At 39.1% G+C, this 15,144-nt stretch overlaps 1 protein-coding gene across 1 annotated transcript in view; it reads right to left on the reverse strand.

The window, feature by feature from the left end:
* SELENOF (selenoprotein F) overlaps positions 1-15,144 on the reverse strand; it is a 49,346-nt gene that overhangs the window by 24,838 nt on the left and 9,364 nt on the right. The window contains exon 2 of the mRNA XM_042781693.1: positions 6,296-6,463. Coding sequence (XP_042637627.1) covers positions 6,296-6,463 — 168 coding nt within the window. The remainder of the gene's footprint in view (positions 1-6,295; positions 6,464-15,144) is intronic.

The raw sequence follows: 15,144 nt of genomic DNA on the forward strand, positions 1-15,144 counted from the left end.
GCTACTCAGGATGTTTAGCAATAAACGGAAATTGCCCAACTGCTGCCAAATATTATTCATAGCTTTTAAAAAAAGCTTCTTTGTGAACAATATTTTTGTTTTCTATAATCTGTTAAAGACATTTATATTTTTGTTTCCTCTGAAGAAATCAGTTCACATATTGATACTGCAGACAGACTATAAAAGCAAAGCTATTTTAAGCAACTGTGAAATTTCTTTAGTGACTATAATTTCACACAGTTAGCTAACCTACATTTCATCCTTCTATGTTTTACATACCACTAGAGTTCTGTTTCTGACAGGCTAAAGCTTAAAATTTGCCAGTGTCTTGAATAATGCTGTTTAAGTTGCCTTCTGAATTACTATGAAATTGGCTTTATCATTTCTGTACAAATTGGAAATAACAATGTTTTGATGCTCTTTTACTGGAATTAAGAAAAACTGTACGATCCATTTAAAATGTTGTTTGGTTGGGCCTTAAAGTCAAATTTGGTAACACTGTATATTCTTAAATAATTCCAAATAATGGGAGCCGTTAAAATCTGTGGTAAACTGAGGAATAAAGACTTGTGAATTTAAAACTTAATTATAAATGGAAAGGGACCCCCAGAAACCTAGTCCAGGTGAGTCTTCTTGCAGTAATTCTGTGAAATAGGTATTATAGTAAAATTTTCAAGATGAGAGGCAAAACAGTATAGAGGTTGAAAACTTTCAATTCTGGAGCCAAAAATACCCGGGATAAAACCAGGAAACCTGGTACCTACTTGATAGGTAACTTTGGGCAGATTACTTAACCTCCCTGAACCCCTGGTTTCATCTTTTTAAAACGGAGATAATAATACTTAAATCATGGGATTGCTGGGAGAATTAAGCAAATAATTTAAGTGGAATACTTGGCAAAGAATCAGCCCAAAACCACACACTCAAAGGTGAGCCAATGAAATTATTAAGACAAAACTCAGGATCCAGGTATTATTTGCTTACTCAAAGTTACACAGCCAGTAGGCAATGAAGCTAAGATGAAACTCAACTGTACCTAGGTATTTAGTAGCTTTGAGTAAAGACAGTTAAAATTGTAGTAAAATAGCTTAACAAGTCTCTTTCTAGCCAGTATTTGAAATACTGGGTCCTTTATGATCAAATGGAGAGAAAAACAAGACCAAATAAAAAGAATAGAATAGCTACTTGCAGAATGACAAAGGATTTCAAATATATTTTTTGTTTCTATCGTTATGAGTCGGGACCGACTTGATGGCACACAACAACAACAACATCGTGAAAAAGTTTTTAAAAAGGAAATTTTAGGTTTCTTGCTACCATAAGCAGAATTCTGCTTAAATGATTAAGTATTCATAAAAATGATTAGCCTTATCCTTAGACAGACTGATAAAGCATGTAACAGAGCCAAAGTTAATGTTTTGGTAATATTTATTATATGTAAATGACTAAACATTTTTGTATATAAACTGTAATTTTCTCTTATAAAGAATTTATATTCACAATGATTTACACACACACAGTCATGTATAAGCATTAATGTTTTTGATGTAAACCAGTGGTCTATACTGTAAAATTTTACTTTTATTATAAAACTATAGCTAAATTAAACTATCATTTCAGAATTAAGTCTTCAGTGAGAGTTAAATGAATAAAATATAGCATATACTACATTACCTATGATTATGTACCAATAACTCAGACAGCAGTACTACACAGATTAAATCGAGTTTTATTCCTATACTTAAACATGATTTGCATCTAGATGGGGGCCTGGCCAACATGCAATACTTTTATGTTTCCAATCTTCTTGATATGTATCGGTGACACTGTTGTTGTTATTTGCCATTGACTCGGATCCGACTCATAGTGACCCCTCCTTGGGTTTCCGATATGGTATCGCTACGGAAGTAGGTTGCCCCACTTTCCTTCCAAGGAGTGGCTGGTGGGTTTGAACCACCAGTCTTCTGGTTAGCAGTCAAGTGCCTTAGGCAACTACGCTACCAGAGCTCCTGATTGGTGACACTAGGTTCCTTAAAGAAAAACACTGACAAGTTTTATGCAAATAGTATACTTGTTGTTAGGTGTCCTTGTGTTGGTTATATAAATAGAACGAAACACTACCCAGTCCTGTACCATCCTTACAATCATTGCTGTGCTTGAGCCCAAATGTGCATCCACTGTGTCAATCTCTCTCATTGAGGGTCTTCTTTTTCGTTGACCACCTATTTTACCAAGCATGATGTCCTTCTCCAGGGACTGGTCCCTCCTTGTGGTAGTTCAGTTTGTATGTCAACTTGGCTGGGTCTGATTGAGTGGCTGGGCAGCTGGATGTAGTATTCCCCATGATGAGACCGGTAATCAACTCCATGGTGGCTACTGGGAGCAGCTGAGTAGCCGCCTTAGGGAGGTGGTCTGCTTCCTGTAAATAAGCAGAAGCCCTGGGGAAAGGTCTCTAGCTTATGGCACGCTTGGACCCTGCATGTAGGCATGTCGTTGTTAGCAGCCTGCCATGCTCTGCCGACCTTGGGACTTTCAATGGAATTGAATTAATGGCCTGCCGTGTGGTTTGGTAACACGGGGACTGCACCTTTTTATTTGTCGACTTTGGGATTCTTAGCCTCAGCAGCCAGTAGCTGCCTGAGTGAAGAGATGCCTCTAGCTTCAGTGGGCCGGGAGCAAGAGGCAGAGCTGAAGCCCAAGGTAGAGAGGCTTTCACACAGCCCCTAGAGCCTGGCACTTTGAACTTGGACTTAAAGCCTCCAAACTGTGAGAGAATAAACTCCTGTTTGTTAAGGCCATCCCATTTGTGGTATATTCTTGTCAGAGTGGCACTAGGAAACCAGAACTCTCCTGATAATGTGTCTAAAGTACATGAGACCAAGTCCTGCCATACTCATTTCTAAGGAGCATTCTGGCTGTACTTCTTTCAAACAGATTTATTTGTTCTTCTGGTAATCCATGGTATATTCAACATTCTTTGGTAACTATAATTCAAATCCATCAATTCTTCTTTGGTCGTCCCTGTTGGTGCAGTGGTTAAGCGCTTGGCTGCTAATTGAAGGTCAGTGGTTCTAACCCACCAGCTATTCCGTAGGAGAAAGATGTGGCAGTCTTCTTCTGTAAATATCATGGCCTTGGAAATCCTCTAGGGCAGTTCTACTCTGTCCTATAGGGTCACTATGAGTTGGAATGGACTTGATAGCAATGGAAGCAGTATGTTAAAAACAAACAAAATACCACACAAAACCCCAAACCAATAGGCCAGTAGGTGTTGAGTCAATTCCCACTCATAGCAGTGGCAGAAAATGCTTCATGAGAAGTACATTTATCTTGGAGCTTATAGGCTAGGAGCAAAGAAAAACAAATCAACCAACCCTGGATTTAGCTAACAGGTATATTAGAAGAGTTCACTTTTATTTACTACAATATTCACTCCAGCTTGTAATTAGTTGGGCATATATTACCTGGTAGACTATTTGCCTACTATTATTGCTGAGCTATAAATGCTGAAACGTATAAAGATATCACACACAGCTCAGTTAATAATGAAAACGAAACAGGAAAGAATACAATTAATTTTAGAAGTGTGTGTTTAAGGAGCTCTGGTAGCACAGTGCCTAAGGCATCTGACTACTAACCAGAAGTTTGATGGTTCAGACCTACCAGTCACTCCGCAGAAGCAAGACTGGGCAATCAATCTACTTCTGTAAAGATTTACCACCTCAGAAACCCAATGGGGGCCGCTATTAGTTGGAATTGATGTAACGGCAGTGGGTTTTGGTTTTTTAGTGGATGTTTTAAGTTTAGCTTCAGTAAAACTATCACAAAACTGGGATATATTATGAAAAGCTACCAAGAAAAGGCAGTAAGTAAAAACAGCTTTTATATGTACATGCAGTCCCCGAGTTAGGAACAACTTATGGACAGTTCTTACTTGCCCTTTAATGCTAGGCAAATTTGCCCTCACTTCTGACTGAACCACCTTCTTCAACCACAAATTCATCATAATCACCTTCACCTGCTGCAGTGCAGCTCTTAGATCAATGAAAAGGATTTGAGCCTTTTCTTGTATTAAATTAAGACTAAGTAAGAACCATATCCATCTGTTCTGACTGACCTACAAATTATTAAGGACACTGGGAAAAAACAAAACAAAACAAAAAAACCCAAACCCACTGCCATCAAGTCAATTTCGACTCATGCCAACTCCTATTGGTTTCTGAGGTGGTAAATCTTTATGGAAGTAGTTTGCCCAGTCTTGCTTTTGCAGAATGGCTGGTGGGTTCAAACCACCAACAATCTGGGTAGCAGTCAGATGCCTTAGAGACTGTGCTACCAGAGCTCCTTAAGGACACAGTCAGGAACCCATGGAATGCCTGTGCTTGTTTCACAGTTTAGACACATTTGACACCAATCAAAGGGTATTGTTAACTGTCATGGAGTTGGCCTGACTCATGTAAACACTACTTTGTCAGAGTGCAACTGTGCTCCACAAGATTTCAATATCAGATTTTTTTGAGATTGCCAGATGTTTCCAAACTGCTTCTCTGTGAACTGGAAGCACCAACCGTTTGAGTAGTAGCTTTGCACTTGTATGTCTGTGCCATCCAGGGACTTGAATCAAAGAGCAAAACTCCTTAAGTTACTCTTAATTGCAAGGGGGAAGGATGATAAAGATTGCTTATTATAAAACATACCTTTTTATTCAATCTTTATAAGCTTAGTGCCTCAGCGACAGTCATTGCTGGGTATACAGTAGTACAATGCATAGAATAATAGCTTAAAGATAGATGGAGAGGATGACTCATACAGATTCTTTAGACATTTTGTCCCATGCCAATATATCTCATCAAAAAAACAAGGAAAGGTTATACTATGCCAGCGAAGTCCTACGTCTTAATTTAAAATCAAAATTTTAAAACTTGCTGTCTAGATTTTATTTACATGCACTAAAGACTGACTTGTGTGTAAAGAAATCTTCTAAATATCAAAATATACTATTGGCATATGAACCAGAATAGAGAAAAAGAGGAAAGCCTTTGCATGGCTTTTTTAAAGCACTGGGAATACCTGCTTTACAATATTGAGAAACTAAGTACTAAATCTTGTCTTTAAATCTTGTCTGATTGTTTTTTCTTTTAGAAACATAAAACTATAGTTAGTGTTAAGACTAAACCTTTGTTACCTAAGTCAGAATCAACTAGATGGCAATGGGTTTGGTTTGCTGACCTGACAATAAGATAGTTACTATCTGAAAGCTTTATAAATTGTAGCATCTGGAATAGACTTCAGTATATACAAATGAAGAGAATATGAAAAGGAAAAAATGAACAAAGATGCTAAAATCTTCTCATGCCAAACACAGGGACCTTACTAAGTCAGTTTTATCAATTAATATAAATTATCTTGCGGGTCTATTTATGATTTAAAGAAATCTCAAGGTTTTAATGTTGTCAGAAGGGACCATTCCCTGGAGAAAGATATCATGCTCCGTAAGTAGAGGGTCAATGAAAAAGGGCAAGACCCTAATGAAATGGTCTGACAGAGTGGCTGCAGCGATGGGCTCAGGGATAGCAAGGATTGTGAGGATGGCACAGGACTGGGCAGTGTTTCATTCTGTTGTAAACAGGGTTTCTGTAAGTCGCAGCTGACTCAAAAGCACCTAACAACAACAAAGATTTTAATGAGAAGATTGAAAAATTGACAAGTTCACTTGTCAATTTCAGCAAAAGGTTCAAAACAGATTTTAACTGGATAATTAAAATTACCCTTGGCTCAATTTTCAAAAGTTAAAGGTGAAGTGTCTTCAAATATTAGTAACAGTCGTGTAAATTAACAGACCACATCCTTTTTTTCTACACTAAAAATTATGTAATTTATTGTTGACTAGTTATGTGCCAGGTATAAGGTGCTTTATTTTAATCTCAAATTTTACCATAATATTGGGTGGACTAGATGGTTTTTATTATAAACAAATAAAAGCAACTCATTATTCTGGTGCTTCATCTGTCCAGAAGATAGAAAGATTGGCAAGCTACAGTATCCAAATGTCCTATAGTGGTTCTGTGACCCCTTTTGCTAGACAACCATGGTGGAATGAGACCTTGATATGTAACAATACTTTTTCTTCCTATTTGCTTGGATTGAGCAAACTGGCTAGGTAAGACATCAACTGAGGTTCTAAAACTAAAAACTGTAGAAGCTAGAGAGTTTTTTAGGTCAATTAAGCAATTTATTCATTTTACCTCCTCTTAATCAGACCATCTAACGGAAGAGATATACTAGAAAACAATACCTTTTTTGTTTCAAATTGTGCTTCTTCCTGACAGCATCCTCGGCAATCAGGATCCAGCTGAAGCAGGCTGAACTGTCCAAGAAGATCACAAGAGCTGCAGAGCAAGTTGCTGGAGAAGCCTAACTCCCTGCATGCCTCAGATGAAAACTCTGCCCCGAATGCAGGTATCTGAGAATAAAGAATGAGAAATAAAGTATAATCCCATATTTACATTGTACCAAACCAAACCCATTGCCATTGAGTCGACTCAGACTCACTGACCCTTTAGGACAGAGTGGAACTGCCATATACAAAAGGGGAAATTGAGGTTGTGAAAAGCTAACACATTGAAGACAAGTTACTGAAATATTTCATTTGGAGAAAAATTCATAATTATTTTAAAGTTGATAATCTTCTAAGAGTCTTCTTTGGTTCTTCCTAACAGTCCCTCCACATACCACACAAGCATTTTTCCCCCCTTAAAAACCTGTCATATTTCAGTCTAGCTAAAATACAAATTAACAAAAAGATGTCATTTCATTATAATGTATATATTATACGCATTTACTTTATTAAACATCTGTTTGTGTGTGTATGTTTTTCTTTTTTTCTTCAGCCAAACCTATCCTTGGCCTAGGGTATATTTCTGTTCACTTATGCCATGTTCACCTTGTTGTTGTTATTTGCCGTCGAGTCGGACCCAACTCATAGCAACCCCTCCTTGGGTCTCTGAGGCAGTATCACTAAGGAAGTAGATTGCCCAACCTTCCTTCTGAGTGACTGGTGGGTTTGAACCGCCAGCCTTCTGGTTAGCAGTCAAGTGCCTTAGGCACTATACCACCAGAGCTCCTCATGTTCACCTAGCAATTTTTTTTTTTTAAATTGTGTTTTAGGTGCAAGCTTACAGAGCAGTTTGTTTTACCTTCAACATTACGCATACATTTAGTTTCACTCTCCATTTACCATCCTCAAACCTAACCCAGTCTCCTCCCTCCCTGCCTAATAACCCCCCACCCCTGCCCCATTCCCCTCATAGTTATGAACTCCTGTGTGTTCTGCTTTTTCTCCACGCAAATGTTGCCTCTCTGGTGCCCCATGGCTGACTGCTCCAAAGGATGCATTTCCATACAGTATGTGTGCACATCACACTGGGTTGAGTGGTCTGCATGTACATCTTTTTCACTATTAGGCTGAGAACCAGTCCCTGGGAGTGAGTTTTATTCCAAGCCCAGAATGTATCCCAGGGTCATAGAATTGAGGGTCTCACCAGACTCCATCCAACCAGTAATTCTAGTCATTACTGAGTTTTTGGCTTTTGTTCCACGTTTTCCCTCCTACTCTATCCAGGAGCTCCAGATTTGATCCTTTCCTGAGTGGCTGGTATTGGTAGCCAGGCACCATCTAGTTCTTCTGGTCTCAAGGGCCATCGTGTCCTAGGACTGATTGCTTCAAAATGCCCTTGCATTTTTGCACTCTTCTTCGCTTCCAACAATAGGAAACCAGTAGCTGCATCTTAGAGGGCCACTTGAAAGCTTTTAAGACCCTAGTCACTACTCACCAATGTAGGATGAGGAACAAGACTTTTATGTATTTTGTTGTGCCAATTGAGTCTGGTGTCCACCAATACTATGGTCCTGAGTTGGTAGGTCCATTGGATCTCTCTCCCACAGTGTCTGGCTGTCTGTGAGGGATTACTCTCTGTCTGTCTTCTTTTGTTTCTGTAAGGACTGTGGGTATTTTGTATCACTGGTATCTGTGAAAGATTAGCCTCAGCTGAATCTATCCTTGGTCTAGAGTATAATCCTGTTCACTGACCCTCATGTGATCTTCTCAGATGTTTATGTGTTTATCTGTAGCCTAATGTTTGGTGTTAATGGTAATGCAGTATTGTGGATACTGGTTGGTATCAGCATCTGCTGTCTATATCTTATGTGCACAATTTGGTGTCCCCCCTTTTCCTAATACTATCATGGTGGTTACAGACTCTTTTTGTTCCATCCCTCCCCTTACCCACGTCAGCATGTGGCCCCCAACTAGCCTGAAATTAATCCCTCCTTTTCCCTCCCCACCTTGGTAATCTACAAAGTGAGTTCCCTTTCTCAAGCAAACCCTTCTTTGTCTTTTTACAGTAATGGGTTCATGCAGTATTTGTCCTTCTGCAGCCGACTTATTTGACTCAGCATAATGTTTTAAAATTAATAATCTTACAAGAGTCTTCTTAGATTCTTCCTAACACCCTCTCCACATCCCACACAAGATTTTTCTCCCCCTTAAAAACCTGTCATTATTTCAGTTTAGCTAAAATATAGATTTAACAAAAGGATGTAATTTCATTATAATGTGTATTATACATATTTACTTTATTAAACATTTGTTTGTGTATGTTTTTTTTAAAGAATTTCCTTAGAAGAAAAAATAATTCCATTTCATTTTCAGAACTTATTATCTGTTCATATGGGTCTATACAGTAACATTATCTTCTAGGTCTCTACCATACCTGACAAACTTATTGGCATTAATATCCAGCATGGTAACAGTGGGGAAGGGGATGGAGGAGCACAGCAAAAACAAAACTTGGGTTTAGGTACTAGCAACTGAATTATGGCATTGGCAAAGAATACTGAATAATATTACGGACTGCCAGAAGAATGAACAAATCTGTCTTGGAAGAAGTACAGGCAGAATGCTCTGTAAACTTGAGGATGGCGAGGCTTCGTCTCTCGTACTTTGGACATGTTGTCAGGAGGGCCTAGTCCCTGGAGAAGGACATCATACTTGGCAGAGGGTCAGGGAAAAAGAGGAAGACCCTTAGCTTAGTGGATGAATTGATACAGTGTCTGCAACAATGAGCTCAAGCAGAGCATGAGTGTGAGGATGGTCCAGGACTGAGTAGTTTGTTCTGTTGTACAAAGAGTCATTATAAGGTGGAACTGAATTGATGGCACCTAACAACACTAGTTCCACTGCTTATAAGATATGTGACCCTAGACTAGCTAACTTCCCTTAGCCTTAATTTCCTCACTGATAAAGCAGGGAACTATGCATTCCACATAAAACAAAATGTTATAAACATTAAATGAGAAGACATGTATATTAGTGTCTTCCTTTGTGAATTCTTCTGTCATGTTTCAGTAAATGTGGTATACCTCCATCCATCTAAGACCAATCCTTTGGATTCTCTCCTCTCCCATCTCCTCAGAGACTTCATTTTATTAATAACTTAATCCTTTGGTGTATTCATGTCCTCTTGTTCTAACTGCTCTCCCCATATTATGGCATTTCTGAATTGCACTTTAATCTGGTTTTTGATCCTATCATTCCACTGACTTTGCCAAAATAATAAATGCAGACATTCAAAACTGGCGACCTCTTGAAATTATTGCCTCCCTTGGTTTCTGTGATACTTCTCTACTAGGTTTCTTCCAACATCTCTTGCTGCTCCAAAAGCCTATCCTCCTCCTCCTCCCTGGTTCTATACATCTCTTAAATGCTGTTGTTCCCCCAGAGTTCTGTTTTTGGCCCTCTTTTTATGCTACACAGGAGCTCTGGTGGCGTAGTACCTAAGGCATCTGATTGCTAACCAGAAGGCTGGTGGTTCAAACCCACCAGCCACTCCATGGAAGGAAGATTGGGCAATCTACTTTCGTGAAGATTTACCACCTTGGAAGCTCAAAGGGGGTCACAGTGAGTCAGAATCAACTCAAAGGCAGTGAGTTTGGTTTTCTGGTTTGAGATTTATGAGTAAAAAGCTTTCAGAGGATTTCAGACCCCAGACTTGTTTTTCTGGTTGAGGCCTGAGGCACCTGTGCCTTGTCTGAATTCCTGACCCACAACGTCTGTGAGCAAAAACCCCCCATTGTTTTAAACCACTTAATTTGATTATACAGACACAGTAATTGAAACAGGCAATAAAAGTGAAATCAATTTTGAAAACTGATATCCTTACTGAATTTCAGGAATTGTTACCAAAGCAAGTTCTACAAAATAAGGGTCTCAAATGAATAAATCATATAACTGCGCTACATGGTTTCATTCTAGCATTTACTGATCACTTACTGAGAGTTGGCATGTATTTGAGTTTTAAGACATTTTTTTTCTAATACCATCACGTAGCAACTTTACTTCTAAACTTCAAAACAGGGATAACTGTCACTGATCACACCAAGTTTTGAGGATTAAATGAGAAAATGTACAAAGAGCACCTAGTATCATGCCTGGTAAACCAAAGAAAATCCACTGCCATCAGGCTGATTCCAATTCATAGTGACCCTACAGGATAGAGTAGAACCGCCCCATAGTTCTCCCATGGAGCGGGTGGTTGGTTTGAACCACCGACCTCTTGGTTAGCAGGCAAATGCTTTAACCACTATGCCACCAGAGCTCTGGATACTTAATGTCAGTACTATTTTCACCCTCCACTCGAAACTTAAAAATTACAAAACACTATATAAATGATTTTAGTATTAAACATGGGGTTGGGGCTAAGGGTAGGAAAGATACAAAATATCTTGAGTTTCATGAGTAAGATTTATTCTAGCTGTTCTACGATGGATTTTGCACACTCAAGGCTCTGAATCTAACTAAAAGCATTAGCCGATACTTATAAATATTATATCGTGTTTAACGAGCTCTGGTGGCATAGTGCCTAAGGCATTTGACTGCGAACCAGAAGTCTGGAGGTTCAAACCCACCAATCACCCCATAAAAGGAAGACTGGGCAATCTACTTCCATAAAGATTTACTAGGAGCTCTGGTAGCGTAGTGCCTGAGGCATTTGATTGCTAACCAGAAGGTTGGCGGTTCACCCACCAGCCACTCCTCGGAAGGAAGGTTGGGCAATCTACTTCTGTAGTGATAGCGCCTTGGAAACCCAAGAGGGGTCGCTATGAGTCAGATCTGACTCGAAGGCATATAACAACAACAAAAAGTTTACTGCCTCGGGGTCACTATGAGTCAGAATCTACTCGATGGCAGTGAGTTTGGTTTGGTTTTTGGTTATATAGTGTTTGTGAAAGAACTCAAAATCATACCTATCTTGTTAGATATAAACAACTGAACAGAATTCAAATTTGCACATTAAGGTCAAATAATAAATTTAAAAAATAATTTAGGCAAGAAACAACTGAACAGAATTCAAATTTGCACATTAAGGCCAAATATTAAATTAAAAAAATAATTTAGGCATACCGGTGAGAAAAACAGATTTTAAGGACATGATTTTGACTGTGATAGCCATTCAACAGTTAAATTTTCCCCATTTCAAAGCAGGACCAACAGGGTTAAGAGATTTTATCCCCCTTCAATGCATTCTTCATTGACTTACTGTCTTCAAGTACTTAGTTCTTATAGATGCAGACTGGCAGTAGGGAAATTGGATGAACTATTATGACTTTACTTTTTTAAGCAAAAATCTGGTATAGCCATGTGTTTTATCATATTTATATATACATATGTTTACATGCCTCTTCACTGGTCTTTGCTTTCAGGAAACTCATATAGTTTTCTAATGTAATTTTTAACAGATTTCTAATTTGAGACAAAGCAAATAGATGGGTTTACAGAATGAAACCTACAAAAATGAATACCAGAAACATGGCCATTATGTTGTTGTTATGTGCCATCAAATCGGACCCAACTCATAGCGACCACTCCTTGGGGTTCTGAGACAGTATCACTACAGAAGTAGATTGCCCAACCTTCCTTCCGAGGAGTGGCTGGTGGGTTTGAACTGCCAGCCTTCTGGTTTGTAGTCAAGTGACTTAGGCACTATGCTAGCTCTTAAAAGCACCAGGTATTTTGTTAAGCATTTCATGTTATTATCCCATTTAATCTCACCACCCTATATTTGGGAAGCTCTGGTGGTGTATGAAGGTTAGGCAATCTACTTCCTTAGCAATCTACCTGGGAATTCCAAGGAGGGGTCGCTATGAGTCAGAGACGACTCCACGGCACATAATAACAACACAAACACCCTATATTTCATTAATACCCCATTTCACAAAGAAAGAAAGAGAGGCTACCTAGGATACTTATGATAATTTGCCTAAATCTATACAACAAAGAATAGGCTGCAGCATCAAGATTCTAATTCTAATCCTGGCTTGTCCTCAAAACCCTTCACTGAATCCATGATGCACCATTATAGTATATGCCACTAAGAATAACAACAAAAATGCTGACAATTATAATTGTGTGATCCATTGATTGTAACCCCTGCAAGATGTTAAGCTTTGAAAAACAGTGTCCCAGAATCAATGATAATACTAGACTGCTTCTCAGGAGTGTATTTCTGAAGAAATATATGAGGTGAATGAACTCAGTCCTTGTAAACAGCTCCCTGAGGCTGCACTAAAAATACTACTTTTCTAAAGCTTAAGCGTAGCCAAAATACACTTTCAGATTATACCCTCCCAGTTGTAACCTCAATGAAATGTTGCTAGTTATCCATTGCTATTAACTTGAAATTGCAGCTATTTAGAGGTGCAGACAGTGATAAAATCTCAACTTGTCTAATGTAAGGACTCAGAGGTGTGAATTAACAATGCATAAACTAAGTACCGATTATAGCTTCATCCTCTATCCATAGCAGTAGCTTACCTTCACTTGTCAAGGAAATCTTTTGCCTCCTAACTTTAGCTGACTTTCACCACCTGCCAACTAATTCTACCTGGCTTTCTTTTTCCCTTGAGAGAACTGTGAAATAGAAGTTCTAACTTTCTGCTATTCAAAAAAGTCTCCAAACTCTACTCCATTTTTAAGACTTTGTTAGTTTCTTAAAAATGCTAGTCATTAGAGAAGAGACAGGATTTACATATGCTGGTACAAGTTGTTAGCTGCTGACTAGTTGGACTTTGACTCATGGTGATCCCACGCACCACAGAATGAAATGCTACCCAGTTCTGTGTCATCCCGATGACAGGCTGCAGATTGGATTGTTTTGATCCATAGGGTTTTCATTGGCATATTTTTGGAAGTAGATCGCCAGGCTTTTCTTACTATAGTCTGTCTGAGTCTGGAAGCTCTGCTGAGAATGGTTCAGCATCATAGCAACTCACAACCCCAACTCACAACCCACCCCTTATAGGTGAGTGGTTAGCTGCGCGTGAGGGTGCACTGGCCAGAACTGAACCCTGGAAGGCAAAGATTCTACCACGATACCACCAGTACTTTGGTATAAATCTTAGGGAAGTTAAAACAGATCCAAAAGGGTGAATTTTCCTGGGTCTCACTTCCAGGACCCCTTTTCTTTCTCATGAGTCATTTTGTATGTTTGGGAGTATGTGGGGTTCACCATGGCTTTACATAAATTGCAAATATCCTGCTGACGCTGTTTGCAAGAAGCAACATACATGAACTGGGAATCCATTCACACCTCAGAAAAATTAAAAGCAAATATAGTCGAGACACAGTGAAAAACAAATATAAAAGAAAACTGGCCCATGTATTCCCCTTGGCTAAAGTGTTCTGATGGTGTAGCAGTTAAAGCATTCACCTGTTAACCAAAAGGTAGGCAGTTCGAACCCAAGAGCCACTCTGCAGGAGAAATATAAGGCAGTCTACTTCTGCAGTTTTGGAAACCCTACGGGGCAGTTCTTCTATATCCTATAGGGTCCCTAAGAGTCAGAATCGACTCGATGGCAGTGTGTTTGGTTTTTCTGGTTTTCCGTTTGGCTATATTCTACTTGGCTGGGGGAGTGGGGTGTAGAGACATACACAGCTATGATGCAAGACTGTGGATCAGTGTAATGCAGCATGAAATATAAGTGTGTAATATTCAAGGATAAGATTACAAGTGACTTTTGAGTTGATTCTTGCATTTTATCCAATGACTTTACAGAGAAGGAAATAAAGAAACAAAGGCCATGAGTAAATTAATTTGTCTTATAGTTAGTTGGGAGCTCTGGTGCGGTAGTGCCTAAGGCATGTGACTGCTAACCAGAAGGTTGGCGGTTCAAACCCACCAGCCACTCCTCAGAAGGAAGGTTGGGCAATCTGCTTCTGTAGTGATATCACCTCGGAAACCCCAGGAGGGGTCGCTATGAGTCGCAACAGAAACTCGATGGCAGGGGTGGTTTTTTTTTTCATAGTTACTAGCAGCTAAAACTAAGAAATAGATTTCCTTAAAGTTTAGCATTTTTAGTAAGTTACGTTTCTTCATAAGTACGAATTAAAAAGGCAGAGTTTGCAAAGAACATTATAAGAGACAGGCTGTATATAGAATGGCTGTCTTTGGGAATATTTAAAGGGAATGAAGTGGCATGGCTGATAATCCAGCAGCTTCATCTGACGGCTTACTGTGCGTAAATTAGGATGACATACCCTCAAAAACTCATGGGTAAACTGTTTTCTGTCCTTAAAAGGTTTCAGTCTAGTGTATATTTACAACTTGAGTTACAGCATTATCAGGAGATTTATGGCAGACTACAAGCATTTGTATTTTAACCCTCCCACCCCCCTAAGATACAGATGTCCACACATCACCAGCTGGGAAAACTGATAGTAGTGGTCTATTAAGCTAAGCGGAATACAACGTTGATAATGACGAGCATTCCTTTTAGTTTGCAAGCAGGTCTAACATTTCTGTATTTTCAGATCTTTGCTCATGAATTATCTTTTTTATTCATCTAATATTTTTTTCAAATATCAGGAATTATATGATGGTATATGTACACTAATCTCACTGCCACTGAGATAATTATGACTCATAGCAAGCCTGCAGGGCACTGTCAAACTGTCCCATTAGGTTTCCAAGGCTGTAATCTTTACGGAAGCAGACCGCCACATCTTTCTCCTGCAGAGTGGCTGGTGGGCTTGAACTGCCAAGCTTTTGGTTAGCAGCCTAGCACTTAACCTCTGTGTCACCAAGGCTC

The sequence above is a fragment of the Orycteropus afer genome, unplaced genomic scaffold (assembly GCF_000298275.1).
Source record: "Orycteropus afer afer isolate SDZICR_OR568_19922 unplaced genomic scaffold, OryAfe1.0 scaffold00152, whole genome shotgun sequence".
NCBI lineage: Eukaryota > Metazoa > Chordata > Mammalia > Tubulidentata > Orycteropodidae > Orycteropus > Orycteropus afer.